At 50.3% G+C, this 19,257-nt stretch overlaps 1 protein-coding gene across 2 annotated transcripts; it reads left to right on the top strand.

Annotated features, from left to right (window-relative positions):
- Window positions 1–71: 71 nt before the first annotated feature.
- On the top strand, window positions 72–19,051 carry CUNH19orf38 (chromosome unknown C19orf38 homolog). 2 transcript variants are annotated; one of them, XM_034997696.1, is made up of 9 exons: window positions 72–497; window positions 6,258–6,348; window positions 7,020–7,120; window positions 8,210–8,518; window positions 10,555–10,647; window positions 11,455–11,482; window positions 12,224–12,267; window positions 13,575–13,612; window positions 18,429–19,051. In XM_034997696.1, the coding sequence occupies exons 3-9, from the start codon at window positions 7,090–7,092 to the stop codon at window positions 18,576–18,578; spliced, it is 693 nt and encodes a 230-aa protein (XP_034853587.1). In that variant the 5' UTR covers window positions 72–497; window positions 6,258–6,348; window positions 7,020–7,089; the 3' UTR covers window positions 18,579–19,051. The 2 variants fall into 2 exon arrangements, with proteins under 2 accessions (XP_034853587.1, XP_034853588.1); XM_034997697.1 differs by lacking the exon at window positions 72–497 and adding an exon at window positions 2,024–3,359.
- Window positions 19,052–19,257: the final 206 nt, after the last annotated feature.

The raw sequence follows: 19,257 nt of genomic DNA, 5'->3' as shown, positions 1-19,257 counted from the left end.
AGCTGGCCCTGCCCCCTCTGCGACTCGGCGGAGCTCATTGGCAGCCGCTCCTGCCGGCGGTGTGTGAAGCGAACGGAGAGAAAAAGTGAAGGGCCCCCTGAGAGCTTAGCTGCCCGAATGAATGCCTTCTGTGCCTTAAAACACTCCGCCTTCTGGAGACTTTTTCCTGAAAAGCCTCTAGCTCTAGTCACCATCAACAGATGGTGAGGGAAAATGGCAAAAATAGGTACTATGATGGCGCATGTTTCTTAGGCAAAAGCTAAGACGACTAAATCGGAGGCGGGCCGGGACCTTCTAAGGCGCCTCCCTGCGGTTTTCCGAGAGTACGCTGCGCGCAACGGCTGTTGAGCGGTCTGGTGTGGGTGGGGTGGCCCTAAGTTAAAGGCTGGACGCGTACGCGACCTGTAGGGTTCACGTGTAAAGTGATTCGGCTGGGGCGAGAAGGAGACCCTTCCGCAGTGATGTGGGGCCTTCGTGTTCCTTGTGCGTGGCTCCAGGTGCGCCGCCTGACCCTTCATTCCCTTTGCTCCTTAGGGTCCTCACTTTGTCAGTTGTAGTTGGGGTGATGGAACGACCGCCCCCTAGGGCGGCTGTGGGAATCGAGACGAAGCCTTGCCCATGGCGCTCCGTTTCCTTGCGTGGAGTCCGTAAAGGGGCATGGCCCACCTTGCACCCCAAAGTTCTCAAACTCGGGGAGCCAGCAGGTAAACAGAGTAATTCATGTGACCCAGGGCAGGAAAAATGACAGCCAGGTGCTTAAAAGAGTCAGGAGAGCGTGGGCCTGGGAGCCACGAAGCCTAGTTCAAGCCCACCCACCCCCACCCTACCCCCCGACCCTTGGCTTGAAATCATCCCACCGTGTCCTCATCCGTAGGATGGGGTGATGCTTGTCCTACCTCATTGGGCTGTTGTGAAGATTGAGGTAATGCTTGTTCAGCGCTTGGCACATTATAGACCCTCAGTATATATTATCTGCTATTTTCCAGGCTGATCGCCCACCACTAGGCAGCCCACCATGTACCCTCTTCTCCCTCAGTCTGGCTTAAGAGTATTTGGAGGCGACCACCCTCTGGGAAGCTGGCAGATAACCAAAGAAGTCACTGGAGAAATGGACTCTACTTGGTGATTCTGTCTAAACATAAGAAAAAAATGTTATAGAGGGAAATTTTGAGTCTTTAAAGATAGGGCCTGGAATGGTTGGCAGTTGGTGATAATTACTCTTCGAATACAGCTGGTGGCTGTCAGCTCTTTCCTGCTTTTGGAGGACTTGAGGAAGTCACACCACCTTGTTATGTCAAAGTTTGTGTGCAGTCAGTGTTCCTTTTCACTCCCAGTTTTCTGTCATTCAGACTCGCTGCTTGGACATTTTGAAGGGTGGAGACTGGGGGATCTTTTATTTATTTTTAATTTCTCTTAAAATATATATATTTTGGGGCGCCTGGGTGGCTCAGTCGTTAAGCATCTGCCTTCGGCTCAGGTCATGATCCCAGGGTCCTGGGATGGAGCCCCGCATCGGGCTCCCTGCTCGGCGGGAAGCCTGCTTCTCCCTCTCCCACTCCCCCTGCTTATGTTCGCTCTCTTGCTGTCTCTCTCTCTCTGTCAAAAAATAAAAATCTTTAAAAAAATATATATATATATTTTTAAGATTTTATTTATTTATTTTAGAGAGAGCCTGTGAGAGTGGGGGTGGGGGAAGGAGCAGAGGGGAAAGGAGGGGATGGAAAGAATCTCCAGCAAACTCCTCCCTGAGCACAGAGGTACAACATTTTGTACTCCCACCAACCCCGTATGAGGGCTCCAATTTCTTCAAATCCTTATCCACACGTGCTATTTTCTATTTTATTTCTATTATAGCCATCCTAATGGTTGTGAAGTAGTATCTCGTTGTGGTTTTGATTTGCATTTCCCTAATGATGTTGAGCATCTTTTCAGGTGCTTGTTGGCCATTTGTAGGTCTTTGTTTTGGAGAAATGTCTGTTCAAGTCTTTTGCCCATTTTAAAATTGGGTTGTCGTTTTGTTGCTGAGTTATAAGAGTTATTTATATATTATAGAGACCAAACTCAAGAAAGAAAAAAGAAACAAAAAATTTTCCCCAGATTTATTCTGGGGCACTCCTTCAATGCTTTTCCAGGTCATTTACAATTTTGCCTTAGCCTTCACTTCCTGTTTGCGCTGAGCCTAGAGATAAGCATGAGATGAAAGCTTAGGGTCTTCTCAGGTTTTTTCTGAGCATTTGTCCTGCCCTGGGCATGCACATTGCTTTCTAAATCCCCCAGTATATATGGGTGCTTCTGAATGCCCTAATTACCCAGAGAAACTCTCACCCCAGCTCTTCCAACTTTTGGCATGTCCATTGTTGTGAAAATTAATAAAAGGAAACCTCCTTTAGAATGAAATCAGGAGATAGAAGGGGGAGCTCTCACACCCTACCACTCATTGACAATTGCTGACCGCACCGGAAGAGATGTACCTTCCAAACTGATACTTTCCTACCTGACTACTACCTCAGCAGGAGGAAGAAAGGTTTTCTCCTCCTGGTAACAGCCCAGCCAATGAGAGACTGACACCACTCAACCAATGAAACATCACTACACTTGCAACTCCCAGCTTAGTCCAATGGATTTCTTGTTCATAACAGTCTTCCGGATTTCCCCTTTCCTCTATAAAAGTGTTCCTCTTGTTCTCCAGACCTGCCCATGCTTTTGCCGCAGCTAGCTTGTCCTCAGTTGCATTTCTCTGCTATTCCTGAGTAAGCTCATTTTTGCTGGTAAAATCACTGGTTAATGCTGTCCTCGATTATGATATTTTGCCCCAGGTGGCTGTGGGTTTTTCCCTTTGCCTTACAGTGTTTTCCAGGAATGCATTCTGAGTTCAACAGACAAGCACCTTGAGTCAGTGTCACAGGTAGCCCCCAGACATGTTAGAACAGACAAATGCCATACTGCCAACCTCAGCAACCGGCTGTGGGAGCCCCATACTGGGGACACAGGCTGCTGTCTTCAAGACCTCCACCACGCTGGGAAGGAGATGAGGAAAGGGTGGGGAAAACACCACAGAGCTTTCCTGCCATGTTCAAGTTTCCTTTTCATTTTGATTCGGTGTTCACTTGGTTGGCACAAACCTTTGCCTGTTTTCCAGAGTTCGGATAAACTTGATTCTGTGTTTGCTCAGTTCCTCGAAGTTTCTGTTTCTTGTTTCCTTCAATTAAACAAAAACTATCCCCTGTCCAGGTGTTCAACAAATACTTACTGAGTGTCTGACGCTGTGAATGAAACAGACTCTATGTCCTCATGGAGCTGCCATCCCAGTGGAGGAGGCAGATCATACACAAGCAAGTTCAGCACTAAGATGATTGCAGGTAGTTATGGGTACCACAGAGTAAATGTTAGGTGGTAGGTGGATGGCTCGTTTCACCTGGGTGGAGTCAGGGAAGACTTCCCTGAGGAGGCGGCATTGAATCTCAGACTGGAAGTAGAAGGGAGAGGAGGCAAGCAGAACCACGCTCTGGGGTCAGAAGGCACTCCGAGGGTTCCAGGGGCAGAAAGGAAGTAGAGTGGAGGGAGGGGAGTAGCCAGAGAAGAGACAGAGCAGCTACAAAGGCCACATCCTGTAGTGTCCATCTTCCCTTTGTACCATTGGCCTACAGTGGGCCTGGGGTTCTTACAACCACAGGGAGCTTACCGACTAGCTTCTCGAGGCCAGGAATCCCCTGCAATTATAACCAAAACATTCTGAGAGTGTGTGCTGGGCAGTCTTTGTGTGCCCTACCAGAGCCCTTTTCCACCCTTTCCTGCACTGCTCTGTGCCCCCTGGAAGCTGATCGCTACACAGCGGGTCAACTTAGCTGCCTTTTCCTCTCACATCCAGTTGGGTTTGGCCCCGGTAGGGAGATCTGAGGGCTGGAGGAGAGGAGGGTGTAGGTATATACATTCTGGCTCCCACTCTGTTGGTCTGCATGTCTCTACCAAAGCCTGCAACTTCAGTTCTCCACAAATTCCACAACTCCCTCCCTAGCAACTTTAGGCCCAGGCTGGTAATAACTTCCTGACCCCGGGGAGTCGCCATCCCTTGCTGATGTCCCTTCACCCTGCCCATGAGTCCTAGTTGTACCTCTTCTGGGTGCTATCTGTATGATGGCGGACTGATACAGGTAAGTGTGTTTGTTTTTCTGAATTCAAAATTCCAGGTTATAGATTCCTGCACCAGGTTAAATGCTGCCAGGATGAAGTCCTCACATTCATCCAAGGTCTTTCACGCATATTACCATGTCTACCTAGAATGTCCTTTCCTTTGTTTCCTTCTCAGGCTTATGGAGTCAGATAACTCCTCCTCCCAGAAGCCCTCCCCGAACCTGCAGAAGAAGCTAGGTTAAGAGCTCCCCTTGGTGACTGCCTCCATTAGAGCACTTCACCAACTGGACTCATTGTCTGCTTGTCTGACTCTCTAACCAAACTCTGAGCATCCTGAGGGCAGGAGTTTTTTTATTCCTCATGGTGTCCCTGGCACTCAGCACAGTTCCGAGCCCTTCGGGGAACTCAGTAAGCAGTTGGTGGAATAAATAAGCCAGGAATCTCTCTTAACTCTATCTTACACACCCAGGAGAGAGCAACAAAAATAGACTGAATATTTTTTGGCTTTCAGGTTAGACAATCAAGAAATAGTTGTGGTTCACTGTGTGCCAACCACTGGGGTAGGCATTGGGAAACTACAGGAGACACCACAGACCCACCCCTGCCCCCCTGGAAGGAAGAGAGCTGGATGATTTTGATAAATTCAAGCATGTTCTGTAAATCGCCATGACCTAATTTAATGGATATTTACAGAATATTATATCAAGCAACTGCAGAGTGTACTTTCATTTCAAGTGCATCCAGAATGTGGATCAAGATATGCTGGGCCATTAAACAAAGTATCAATAAATCTCAAGGGATTGAAAGTATATGGAGTGCATTCTCTGGCCACAAAGGAATTAAATAAAAAATCACTAACAATAAGCTATCAAGAAATCCCAAATGTTTGGAAATTGACATATTTCTAAATAATGTATGAGTCATAAAAAAAATTCACAAGGGAAATAAAATATTTCTAACTTAGGCACAATATGTCAGAGTGTGTGAGATGCAGTTAAAGCAGTACTTAGAGGGAAATAGATAGCTTTAAATGCTTATGTTTGGAGATAAATTTTAAAATCAATGATCTAAGCTTCCATCTTGAGAAGCTAAGAAGAGCCAATGAGACATAAGGTAAATAGAAGAAAGAAAAAATAAAGATAAGACAAAAAGCAATGAAATCAAAAGCAGAAAATAGAAATAGCAAAGCCAAAAGCTAGTACTTTAAAAAGGTTAAGAAAACTGATTAACGGGCGCCTGGGTGGCTCAGTTGGTTAAGCGACTGCCTTCGGCTCAGGTCATGGTCCTGGAGTCCTGGGATCGAGTCCCACATCGGGCTCCCTGCTCGGCGGGGAGTCTGCTTCTCCCTCTGACCCTCCTCCCTCTCATGCTCTCTGTCTCTCATTCTCCCTCTCTCAAATAAAAACAACAACAACAACAAAAAACTCTGTGAATGGTGTGGAGAGCCTTGTAAAAAAAAAAAAAAGAAAGAAAACTGATTAACCCCTAGCAAGACTATTCAAGAAAAGAGAAAAAACACGTTACCATTGAAAGAGGGGACATCACCACAGACCCTACAGACATTAAAAGGATAATAAGGGAATATGAAGAGTTTTATACTGATAAGTTCTACAACTTAGATGAAAAAGACAAATTCTTTGAAAATATAAGCATGCTGGGGCGACTGGGTGGCTCAGTCGTTGAGCGTCTGCCTTCGGCTCAGGTCATGATCCTAGGGTCCTGGGATCAAGCCCCACATAGGGCTCCCTGCTTCGTGGGAAGCCTGCTTCTCCCTCTCCCACTCCCCTTGCTTGTGTTCCCTCTCTCGCTGTCTTTCTCTCTGTGTCAAATAAATAAAATCTTAAAAGAAAAAAGAAAATATAAGCATGCTAATTTCAATAAAAGAAAATTACAAGGCACTGTAGTATAATTCAGCAAGGGAATTTTTCTAAGTCCAGAGGGATCTGGAAGGATTTCCCAGAAGCGATTTTTAAGCTGACACCTGAAAGAGAAATGGAATCTTACCAGGTTAATAGAATTGTGTCCCAGGCAGCAGAGACAGTATGTGCAAAGGTCCTGACATTGGAATGAGCCTCATGTATCCAAATAAAAAAAGTCCACCGTAATGGCCCTTTTTTGTTGTTTAGTGACCACACACCTACATCGTTTCCTGGTGTAAACCTCCAGGTGGACCTGCTTGACTTGAACAGAAATGCTGAGACCAAAGCAAACTTACTGGTAAGAGAGACCTTTGGAAGTTTCTGGGCTGTAAACGGGAGGCAATTTATTCTGTAAACTATATCATTCCCTCAGTTTTGGAGCTAGTGTTCCCTTTCATGTGGATGGTGATGCTCCTGTGGCCTCACACTAGGAGCACTCACATCTCTCTAGCATTGCACTTCGTATGTATCATGAGTTCTATGGATCTAATACCTACAACTCTTAGCCCCATTCTACAGAGCAGCAAGCTGAGGCTTCAAAGATGGACCATGTTTTGCCTGGGGTGACAGAGGCCAAGCACTAACCTCTGTGCTCTACCCAACATATGTCTCAACTTTGGAACTGGTTGGACTGAGAGGTTTGCGTCTTGGGCATGGTTTTCCCAAAAAGCCCACAGTCCCTTCCTCATGCCAGCCAGAAATTCTCTTCATAGGGAGAAAACACACACACACACACACACACGCACGCAACCCTGACCATCGTAGCCAATGTGTCCCTCCTCCCATCTCTGCAGAACTGTGGCCACCAAGGTGCAGTGAGGTGCCAGGATCTGATGTGCATCTGTGGAAGGGGTGGGGAGAGGAGAGAGTCCCTTTTTGCAGCTGAGTGTGTGTGTGCAACTTCCTGCCAGTGAGGAAACATTCGTTCAAATCAGCCCTGGTTCTCCTTTCCCTGCTCTGGCTTCACAGGAGGAATTGGCCGTGAACTGTGGGCCGCGCTGGCCTCCGCCAGATTTCCTGGCCAAACTGAGGAGGAGAGATGCCCTGGACCGTCCTGCTCTTTACAGCCGGTGAGCCTGATGTTCCCCCTGCACCAGCCCCACCCCGCCCACCTGGCCTCTGCTCTGGGGGCAGAAAGCAGCACAGGGTTGCCTTCCCCAGGCACTGGAGAAGGCTGAACGTGGACAGATTTGCCCCAGAGCTTTGGAAATGCCCCAGGAGCATGGCTTTCTCTTAGTGAGCTCCTCATCACCCGCACATCAAGGATATCAGAAATCCCATCCCGCTGGGGTCAGCGGTGCCCACGCCCCATGACTCAGCCCTGCTTGGCTTCCACAGGCTGTTACCCTCAGGGCTGGGGAAACAGGAGGAGCTACTGGGGGGCAGGGGGGAAGCCGGGCAAAGGTCTAGAGGTCCGACAAGGAAAGGCTTGTGTAGACCTCACCTGAGCTAGACACTCTGCTCAGGAGCCTGGGGGCAGCTGGGGAGACACGAGTACCTCCTATAGGAAACTGTACCCCCCAAATCCCAATTCCTGACAGCCCGGGAAACAGGAGCACCCCTTTGCTCTCTGCTCCTCCTGTTCTTTCCCTGGCTCATCCCCTCCAAGCCACCCTGGCTGCCTTGATGCCCCCACACCGCTTCCATCCTCCCAGCATCTGCCCGCGTGCTCTTCCCTCTGCTGGAATGCTCTCCCCTAGCTCCTCCTATGTCGCCTCTTCAGGGAAGCCCTCCATGGCCTCCCCAGCCAGCGCAGGCTTCCCATTACCCTGTCTGATGGGCTGCACCGTGCTTCTTGTCTCCTTGAGAACATTAGCCCCCCGAGGCAGGCATGTCAATCTGTCCATCTCGTTCACATTCTGTCCCCAGCACCTAAAACAGGGCCTGGCATCAGGTGAGTGCTGTTGACTGAGTAGTAAGGGTATAATTGCATCGCTACGTAATAACCACTGTGATCATAATAAAATGATTCAAACGTAGTAACCCCCAACCAGGTGCCTAGTACCCGAACCCCTCAACATAGCAATGGGGTAGGGTCGGCTACCTACTTGTAAATAAAGACCAAGGCCCAGGGGGTTCAGCCACTTGCCCAAGGCCACAGAGCCAGTAAACGCCTCTGCTCTAACCACTCAGCCTGCCTCCCTTTTCCTGCATTGCAGGCTCCTTGGCAATCCCAGCGCCATCCATCCTGCTGGTGCCCCCACACCCCAGCAGCCAAGAAGACCCCATCCACATCACCTGCGTAGCCCCTGGGGGCTTCCCAGGGGCAAATTTCACACTGTACCGTGGTGGGCAGGTGGTCCAGCTCCTGCAGGCTCCCGCGGACCAGCTTGGGGTCACCTTCAACCTGAGTGGTGGTGGCAGGGAGGCTCCAGGGGGCACATTTTACTGCCGGTATGGTGTGCTAGGTGAGCACCAGCAGCCACAGCTGTCAGAGCTCAGCAAGCCCGTGCACGTCTCCTTCCCAGGTAAGACCCACCCACCGGCCCTCGCGGCCCACGGCTCCATTGGCTCACCTCTGAGCCTTTGCTCATGCTGTTCCCTCTGCTTGGAAGCCTTTGTGGGACGAACCAGGCCTCCCAACTGGCCAGGGCTCACTCACCTTTCCTCGCTGAATTCTCACAGTCATCCCATGCGACGGGTTCAGCGATGACCCCCATTTTGCAGATAAGGAAACTGAGGCACAAGAGATGAGGGTGCTTGGCCAAGTCACACAGCTAGCAGGGCAGCAGAGCTGGGATTCCACGGGCTCCAGTATCCAGGCGTGAACCCTCCACACTCACTGCACCCCCCTCCCCGGCCACGTAACATTTGTGAGCACCTCCTATGCACCAGGCACTGTTCTTGGCCCTGCAGTTTCAGCAGTGAGTGAAACGATGTCCCTACCCTCCCCCAGCTGGCATTCTGAGGGGATGCAGACAGTCGAGAAGCAGGGAGTCCAAAAAATATTCAGTGTAGCCCGCAGGGGACAAATAAAGTGGCAGGGATGAAGTACCACCTGGTGAAGGGTGTCGTTTTAAATACAGAGGAGAGTGGCCCAGGAAAGCCTCTCTGAGGGAGCGACATTTGAGCAGAGACCTGAATGATGAGGAGGCAGCCATGTGGGTATCTGTGGTGAAAGGGTCCCAGGCAGAGGGAGCTGGCTGTGCAAAGGCCCTGAGGCTGGCATGTGTCTGGTGTGTTTGAGGAACACCAGGGTGCTCTGTAGGGCTGAAGCATAGTGAACAAGGAGAAAAGTTGGGGGAGAAAAAGGCACAGAGGTGGCAAGGAGGACCGTGCAGGGCCTTTGGCTGTATCAAGGACTTTGGCTCTTCGTCGAAGTGAGACAGAAAGCCTGGAAGGCTGATATTTTCCTGTGGTCTTTTCAGGACAGGAGGTTGGGTGTGGGCTCCAGGATCAAAGAGCAGTCTCCAGGTAGAGCCTCTACATCACCATCCATCAGAACTTTCCAGTTGCAAAGAAAGCTTTGTTGCCAGCAGAGGCCCCACTTAAAGAGAACTTTGTTGCTCGCAGAAGCGCCAGTGCCTTGAGGCGACAGAGCAGTCTGTGTCTGTGAGCTCCACCATCAAAGGCCCCTTCTCTCACCTTGGGCCTGTGGTCTCAGAGTACGGAGGGGACAACAGCCCTCCTGCCCCAGATGAATGAATGAACAAGGGCTGACAGTGTGAGAATATCAACTATGTGTCTGTTCCTTCCCCTTCCTGGCTTAACTCCTGATCCCCATGGGGATCAGGTCATCTCCTCCTGTCTCCCCTGAGAGATCCCCTCTCTCCAGGGAGGGGCAGCCAAATCCCTTACAGAGAAGTAAACTCTGAAGCTGGAGCTTTATGCTTTTGTGGCTGACTTCTGCATGGGTTCCAGGGTCTACCACGGGGCTGGGGGTGGATGTCATCTGACCCCCTCGTACGAGGCTGAAGCCAGCAGGACTCTCAGGCTGCAAGTAACTGGAAACTTAACTCAAATTGGCTTCAGCAACAAAAGAGAATGTGTTGGTTTGCCAAACTGAAGTCAGTCTGCAGGGCTAACTTCAGGCATGGCTGGATCCAGGTGCTCAAAGATGTCGGGAATTATTTGCCCTCTCTCGGCTCTGCTTTCTTGTGTCTTATTCTCAGGCAGGACCTCCTCTTCATGGTGTCAAAATTGTGCCTAGCAGCTCCAGATAGATATCCTACCAGCTTTGTAATGCTGGCCAGAGGAGTAATCCTCTCTTCCCAGTAGTCTAGCCAAGTCTCAGAATTAGCTCTCATTAGTTCATCTTTGGCCCCATGCCCATCCCTGAACCAATCACCATGACTGGGGGGTGAGGAATATGCTAATTGACCGGTCACGGTCACAGGTTTGCCAGATCCCCAGGGTCCAGCTACACCCAGGTCAAATGGTTGGGCAGTATGCAGGGGAGGGCTGGTTCCCCAAAGGTAATCTGGAGGAATGACAGGTGTCCCACCTTCACCCTGCACCCCACAACTCCATAACCTGCCCGCCTCTTTCTCTCATGTTCCTCTAGTGCCCACTTGGATACTGGCACTCTCCTTGAGCCTGGCTGGAGCCCTCCTTCTCCTTGCTGGGCTGGTGGTCGTTGCCGTGGTGGTCAGGAAAGGTAACAGAAGGCAGAGACAGGCATAGCCCAGAGGCTGCCAGTGTGCGACCGCTGGGACGTGTAAATGAACCCCCAACCACACCCATTTTTTAGGAGCACAGAGGCATACAGCTGGGGAGGTCTTACTCCAAGACTTAGCAGTAAAAAATCTTCCAGAAGTGCAATGTTGGTGGTGGGGCTGGGGAAGTAGATATATATTTTTTTAAGTTACAAAATATATATAACACAAAGTTTCACATTTTAACCCTTAATTTTTAAGTGTCCAGTTTGGCAGCATTGGGTACATTCACTTTGTTATGCAACCATTACCACCATCCATCTCCAGAACTTTGTCATCTGCCCCAACTGAAACTCTGTCCCCTTTAAACACTAACTCTCCATTCCTCCTCCCCCAGCTCCTGTCAATCACTGAAATTGACAACAAAAAACAAAACAAAACAATATTAGGGGGCACCTGGCTGACTCAGTCGGGAGAGCATGCAGCTCTTGATCTCGGGGTTGTGAGTTCGAGTCCCATGTTGGGTGTGGAGATCACTTAAAAATAAAATCTTGGGGGAAAAAAACATTTTTTTTACATGCTTGTTTGAAGCTTTTACCAATACACATTACTCATGTAGCTGGGGGGTGGGGAGGATTTCGCCATAGCTCTCCTGTTGAGTGGCACATTTGCCAGAGGAGAAGGCAAGGTTGGGTCAACAAATGTATGAGGGAGCCTTTGGAGTCTTTTTTGTTTTGTTTTGTTTTTGCAACTAGGATGCAACCATGACCAAGATCTAATAAATGCTTACTTATTTTTTTTGTTCCCAGTTAAAGTAAAAAATTTGCAGAAGAAAAGGTGAGACCGTTTCTGGAGATCCTCAGCGGGCGGTTTGGGGGAAAGAAATACCAAATGGGGGGTGTGGGGCAGAAGTTCCTGATGGATGTTAAGAACTCTGAGACCTGGCCTGGTTCTGGGGACAGAAGGGCACTTCCCGTGCTGGGTGGGGGTCTCCGTTCCAAACAGCACCCACTGGTTGGGAGGGCTGCTTAAGAGGAATAGGTGCCATTCATAAAGCACCTAGGGTATGGGGAGCACTGTGCTAGGAGACTGCAGCTGGAGTCCACGGCAGCTAAGCTGGCATTGTAAGTAGCCCCATTTTATAGACAAGCAGACTGAGGCTCAACTTAGTCACACAGGGAGCAAGTGGCTGCGTCGTCCTCACATCCCTTAACCAATGACTGCCCCAAATGGTTGTAATACTCTAGAAAGTCACAGTTGGGAGAGGTGAGTGGCACCCTCTGGGGCGGTGCAGTGCCCAACTTGTAGCCTGTAGGCAGTGGCCCCGGCCTCAGTTTCTCCCCTCTGAGAGGGGTGGACACTCCACTGCCTGGTGGCATAGAGCTAGCCTCAGCCCCAGGGATCGAATCCCGACTTCACCGGGCAGTGGGGCTCCTGCAAGAGAATTTCCATCTGCGGGGACTCAGGGAGGATGCAAAGGCAGGTGGGGAGTAAAGGCCAAGTTTGGAACCAGGGCTTCTCAGAACAATCCTCCAGCCTGAGAGCAGCAAGTCATCACTCTCCCAAATCCCTTTGTAGAGAACGAGAATCCTGCTGGGTCCAGATCAACTTCGCCACCACAGGTGTGTATCTTCTTACTCCTATCCCCTGCCAGGGCAGGCTCACCCCCTCAAAACTCTAGCAGGTCTCATTACTTGCTACTGAACCTCTTCTGAGGTCGCTCACTTCCCTTAGGGTCAAGAACACACCCTCCCGTCCTCCCACCGCTAGGTTTCACCTCTCACCTTCTCTCTTCGCCTCATCCTCCGGCCTTCCGCGCACTCTGACCTCTGCCTACAACATTCTTCCTCCCTCTGGTCTTGGTCTAAAGGCCACCTTCTCTGGGAAGCCTTCCCTGACTGCCTAGACAGGCGGTGTGTTTCTACTTACCTGCCTTCAGCACCCTATCATTCTTCTTACCCCTCGGGAGAAAAACACAAGTGTGTATGTAATACTCGCCTCCAGTGCTGGACGCTCAGGTCCACGGGGGACGGACTGCCTGGCACTGTCCTTAAATGGAGCCCCCTTTGTGATCCAGAACGTGTCATCCTGAAGGATTCCACCAGGGGGCGAGGGGCAGCCAGTCTGTGCCGCATGATGCTCCGGAAGGGGCCCGAAGCAGAGAAATTCCATTCTCTGTACTTCTTTCACTGTTCCACACTTTTTTTTTTTTTTAAGATTATTTATTTGAGAGAGAAAGAGAGAGAGCACAAGCAGGGGAAGCAGCAGGTAGAGGGAGAAGCGGACTCCCCACTGAGCCAGGAGCCCCACTTCGGCTCGATTCCAGGACCCTGGGATCATGACCTGAGCGGAAGGCAGACGCTTACCCAACTGAGCCACCCAGGCGCTCCCACTGTTCCACACTTTTATTGAGCACCTACTATGTGCTAACATTTGCAGGGGCGTCCCTCAATGACCAAGACAGGTGGTCTTTGCCCACAAGCCCATACTGCAGTGGGGGAACAGCCCAGGGCCGGCAGGACCCTGTCTGAAGTGAGGAGGGCGGTCCCGGGAGGAAATGGTGTTTAAGCAGAGATCGGCAGGAGCAGAGTAGGGGGGCGAAGAGTAGGCGATTGGGGGAGAGCCTGGGGTGGTGGAAGAGCTGAGAGGTGCTCCTGAAAGTGGGAGTTGAGAGGAGAAACCCATTTATCAGAGGGCTGCGAGAGGCCCCTGGGGGAAGGCTCTGGGCAGAAAAAGGACACCCTTCAATTTACAGCTGGGAACGGTTCACCCTGCGGAATGCGCTGGAAGGGAGGGAAGCATGCTGGGAAATGGGTCCCAAGCCCTTCCTCACGGTTGACTTGAGGCCTGTGGCTCTGGGGGGAGCGCCCCCAGAGGGCAGTGAGCAGGGATTTTATACTGGCGCTTGGCTTTCTTTTCTCTATTTCAGATATGACCTTTGATAACTCTCTGTTTGCCATCTCCATGGTAAGTCATTGCATTTCTTGGTCCCGATTTTCTGCTGACTGTCCTAACCTCCGGGAGTCCACCATCAGGCTGGGCCGACCTGATGTCTCCGAGCTTGGGGGGGCGGGGAGGGGGGCGGTGCTGGGAAAAGCCCAGAATCACTGAGCAGGGATTTGTTTGTGAGCTGAGAGTTGGCTCTGGAAATTGTCAGGGGATGGGAGGCAGCCATGTCCAGGCCGTCAGGTGGCAATGGGCAGGATCCCCGGGCCACCTTTGCCCTCAGTGGGGCCAACCCTATAGAATGGTGACAGGGGACTCAGGGTGACCCGGTGGGGTCACGTGCTTTGTAACAGTCCGATGCAAACTGTAGTTCCCTCCTGGTAAAGAAAAACCTGTTTTTATGTTCAGTTTCAGGGACTTCAGTTTAAATATCCAAGTTCTGCGTTTCTCTTTCAGTGGGGAGGGTCTCATCGCATTCTGCCCCTTTGCAAGAGGTTTTGTTCTCCCAGATCACACGGTGTTGGGGAGGAGATTCGAACCTGGTCTATGGGACTCCTCTGCACAGCTGCATCTTGGGTAGATGATGATGATGATGATGATGATTAATTATTATTATTTTATTAAGTTAGAGATAGATGAGCCTTGGAAACCATGGATCAAGGAAATGTTCATCCAGCTCCTCTCCAGAGTAGGGGACAGGTTTGGGGTGCAGGTGGCCCCCCTCGAGGTGGCCTCCGATGTCCCATTTGGACAAGTGGGCACTTTGGGACTGCAGTCAAGGAGCCGGGTGGGGAGTCCGGTGTGCCTAGGGCATCATAATGGGGGAGGATTGGGCTGGTTCAACACATCCTTCCTGGGCATTGGGACAAGAACAGGACAAGGCCTTTAATTCTTCAGAGCTTTCTAATTTCTACGGGGGGTGTGGTAGACAGACGATGCCACATGGGGTAGGAGTGAGAGGGAAGCTCACTTCTCCCTTAGATGGGAGAGCCAGGAAGTCTCAGAGATGGCCAACAAGCAGGGGATAGCTACGGAAGATTGCCCCAGGCTCGGGACACGTTCTTGGCACCGTCTAGTATAACAGGAGTGGAGCCGAGTGAAGAGTCGAGGGGAGCCCCGCGGAGAACTTTGATTGTTGCCCCAAGTGTGATGGGAGCCATGGAGGGTTCCAAGCAAGGGAGAGAGGTGACCGATTCAGGTGCTCACCCGCGCCCTCTGGCGGCTGCGGAGAGGACAGACTTGGGGGGCGTGGGCCGACCGGAATGTGAGGGTGTATTCCGGGGGTGGGGAGTAGTTACCGGGACAGAGGCGACTGTGCTGGTCCAGGCAAGCTAAGGGGTAGGCGGTAGGTGGTTTGGTCCAGCGTGTTGGCAGCGGAGGTGGAAGAAGCGAACAGATGCAGGTCAGATCGATTCAGGGGACAGGAAACACCGCACTGATTTTGGGTTGGATGATGGGCGGAAGGAGAGGCGGAGGGAGGCGCGTGGGAGTCCTGGGGAACAGCAGGCGTGGGGGGACCACCTTACCCGGCGATGCCCAAGGGCAGGTGCAGATGCGCCTCTGGAGTTCTGGAGAGAGGAGCAAGGAAATTTAAACTGTATACGAATGTGGGAAGGAAGGAGCTTGGCCCCGCTGGCCAGTTCAGCCCTGGGCGGTCTCAGTTCCGGGAACAAATCCTGTGCTGTTAAGAAAAAAAAACCCAAATCCGGCAGGCAGGGCAAATATTCTAAAACTTTCTGTGAGAAGACGTGCTGCTCAAGGCACTACCCTGGGGATTTTTCCTTTTTCCCTTTTTTAAAAAAAGACATTTAAAATGAAACAAGTGGAAACAGTCAAGGAGAAAAATTTAAAAAGTATCTTAGTCCTTGTGACTATATATGTGTTTATTTTTTTTTTTTAATTAAAAAAACCTGGGGCACCTGGGTGGCTAGTCGTTAAGCGTCTGCTTTCAGCTCAGGTCATGGTCCCAGGGTCCTGGGATCGAGCCCCACATCAGGCTCCCTGCTCTGCGGGAAGCCTGCTTCTCCCTCTCTCGCTCCCCCTGCTTGTGTTCCCTCTCTCGCTGTGTCTCTCTCTCAAGTAAATAAATAAAATCTTTAAAAAAAAAAAAACCAAAAACACCTGGCCGGGGGCGGGGGGGCACCTGGCTGGCTCAGTGGGTAGAGCATGTGACTCAATCTCAGGGTCGAGAGTTCAAGCCCCATGTTGGCGATGGAGCCTACTTAAAAAAAATTTTTTTTAAATATGAAATACATCCATATGTCAAAATTATATATCCAGTAAAGCATTCTTCTGTCACTAACCCCTGTTCACTCACTGGTCTCCTCCTCCACACACACAGATAGCCACCAGCATTAGGAGCTTCTTGGAAATGCAAGCAAAAGTGGAAATAAGGGGTGTATACCTTCACCCTTTCTAACACAAATGATAGTATGCTATCCACACTATCATGCTTCCTTTCCTTCACAGTAAATTCTAATGGGATCTTTTCTAGGTGTTTCTTTTTTCCCCCATCATGGTAAAATATCCGTAACATAAAATTGACCATTTTTTTTTTTTAAGATTTTATTTATTTATTTGAGACAGAGAGAATGAGAGACAGAGAGCACGAGAGGGAGGAGGGTCAGAGGGAGAAGCAGACTCCCTGCCAAGCAGGGAGCCCGATGCGGGACTCGATCCCGGGACTCCAGGATCATGACCTGAGCCGAAGGCAGTCGCTTAACCAACTGAGCCACCCAGGCGCCCCAAAATTGACCATTTTTAAGTGTCCAGTTCAGTGGCATTAAGTACATTTACCTCGTGCAACCATCACCACCATCTAGCTCCAGAACTTCATCTTGCAAAAGTGAAACTCTGTCCCCACTGTATACTAACTTCTCATTCCTTTTTTTTTTTTTTAAGATTTTATTTATTTATTTGACAGATAGATACATAGCAAGAGAGGGAACACAAGCAGGGGGAGTGGGAGAGGGAGAAGCAGGTTTCCTGCCGAGCAGGGAGCCTGAGGCGGGGCTCGATCAGGACCCTGGGATCATGACCTGAGCCGAAGGCAGACGCTTAACGACTGAACCACCCAGGCGCCCCCTAACTTCTCATTCTTAACAAACCCCAGCCCCTGGCACCCAGCATGTGCCTTTCTCTCTCTGTGGATTTGTGTATTCTGGACATTTTATGTAGAAATGATGCCATATAATGTTCATCCTTTTGTGTCTGGCTTTAAAAAAAAATATTTATTTGAGAGAGAGAGAGAGAGCTCGAGAGAGCACAAACAGGGGGGAGGGGCAGAGGGAGAGGGAGAAGCAGCATTGAGCAGGAAGTCCCACGCGGAGGTCCATCCCGGATCAGGACCTGAGCCGAAGGCAGATGCTTAACCTACTGAGCCACCCAAGCGCCCCATGTGCCTGGCTTATTTCATTTAGCATAATGTGTTCAAGGTTTGTTCATGTTGTAGCAGGTGTCAGAATTTTATTCTTGTTGAAGGCTGAATAGTATTGCATTGCATTTATATACCACTTTTTAAAAAAAGATTTTATTTATTTATTTGACAGGGAGAGACACAGCGAGAGAGGGAACACAAGCAGGGGGAGTGGGAGAGGGAGAAGCAGGCTTCCCGCCGAGCAGGGAGCCCGATGCGGGGCTCGATCCCAGGACCCTGAGATCATGACCTGAGCTGAAGGCAGATGCTTAACGACTGAGCCACCCAGGCGCCCCTATATACCACATTTTATCTGTTCATCTGTTGATGGACACTCAGTTGTTTCCACCTTTTGGATATAATGAATAGTGCTGCTATGAACATGGGTGTGTAAATATCTGTTTGAGTCCCTGCTTTCAATTCTAGTTTCTTTTTGAAGCATTAGAAGCTGTGCTGTTGGCTGAAATAAAAGTGAAGCAGCTAATCGTTCTCCAGCTTGTATTGTGTTACCCTACTGAGGGTCTGATATTCACTTTCTATGCCTTATGAAGTGGGGTTGACATTTTTTAAATTTTTTAGATTTTGTTTATTTGAGAGAGTGCACATGTGTGAGCAGGGGAAGGGGCAGAGGGAGAGAAAATCTCAAGCAGACTCCCCGCTGAGCGGGGAGCTGGACGCGGGGCTGGATCCTAGTCCCCGAGATCATGATCTTAGCCAAAATCAAAAATGAGGCACAGAACCGGCGGGGCCACCCAGGTGCCCCAATATATATATATATGTATTTTTTTTAAGTAGACAAAGACACTGAAGCTAATTATGGGCCTTACTGGGATGGTCCAGCTAGGGAGGTGAAGGACTGGGGTGGAACCCCAGCCTGCTCTCACCCACCAAACTTCAGTTTTATCAAGTTCATCTCTTCTTGACTGCAATTTGGGGCAGGAGCGTCCATGGTGGAGGAGAGGGTAGACTTTTGAAGCAGGTTTTGTGGGAGCCCAGAACAGGGCGACAAGGTGGGGGAGGGGAAGAGATAATGGTGATAACTTTGTTCACTTAACTATTAGTGCTTGCTACGTGCCAGACACTTGATCTGTTTAATTCCTTTAGGTTTTGTAGCAACTCTAGGAGGGGTATATGAGCATTCTCCGCATTGCGCAAAAGGGAAAAATAAGGCTCAGAGGGGTTAAGTTACTCAGTTGGACAAGGTGGAGCTGAGATTTGAACCCACGCTGTCTGCTTCCCTTCTCAGCATACAGAAAGGCAGGAGGACAGAGGGCAGGATCTGGGTCCTGAAGCTGTGGGGTGGTGTATGGGGGTGAAATGAGACCTGATGGACTGAGGGAGTCTCAGACTCAGAATGTAGGGAGACCCTAGGTCCTGAAACCTCAAATCACCCTGTTCTCTGTTTTTCCTCCATGGACAAAGAAAATGAACCCAGAAGAAGATGCAGCTACTCTGGATGCTTTCTCAGGCGCCGCCGAGACACCTGGCAACTCTGGGCCCCGGAAAAGGCCCACCTCCACATCATCCTCGCCTGAGCCCCCTGAATTCAGCACTTTCCGGGCCTGCCAGTGAGGCTGAGGATCGGGGGCCCCTCTATGTCTGTGCACTCTCCATTCAGCCCCCTCTCTTGAGGGCCTGAAGTCCCTCCTGCTACTTTGGGGTTTCTGGCTGCCGCTTTTTCAGGGAATTGACAGGGGAGATAAAGGGAATCCTTGGCCTTGGGACCTTCCTTACAGAAAAGCAGGAGTAAGCAGAGGGGGCACAGACATTGTCCTGGAGGTTGGACAGAAAGCAGGAAGACTCTTGTTGACTTCCCAGCTTCTCAGACCACGTGGGAAGGAGATGTTAGGATCTCTGTGGCCCCCAATTGGGCCATAAGAGGTCTGAGTCCTCCACATACCCCTCCGATGTCCTCCTCCCCTTTCCACATCTGACTTGACCAACCCAACTGGGTTTTTGGAGCATAGGGTACCTGGGGGTATGTTCTGTAAGTCTGTCCTGCTGGCATGCCTAAGTTATTAATTATAACACGTGTTGAGCTGTTCCCACGGCCTCTATGGAGTGTAATCCTTCAAGCCCAGGATTTCTGGGGTCTAATCACTGGATGCCTAGGGGGAGGGGAGAGGTACCCCTCAGGTGCATGCATTCAAGGGAGTATATGGGGAAGCCGGTGGGGGTACAGGAGGGGGGACAGTGTCACGTGGTGTTTGCTAAAGTCCTTGCATTGGTGAGTATAGTAAGTGGAATGATG

The sequence above is a fragment of the Mirounga leonina genome, unplaced genomic scaffold (assembly GCF_011800145.1).
Source record: "Mirounga leonina isolate KUSES-001 unplaced genomic scaffold, KU_Mleo_1.0 Mir_94, whole genome shotgun sequence".
Lineage (NCBI taxonomy): Eukaryota > Metazoa > Chordata > Mammalia > Carnivora > Phocidae > Mirounga > Mirounga leonina.
Note: the sequence above shows the minus strand (reverse complement) of the source record. Positions and strands in the feature narration are given on the sequence as shown.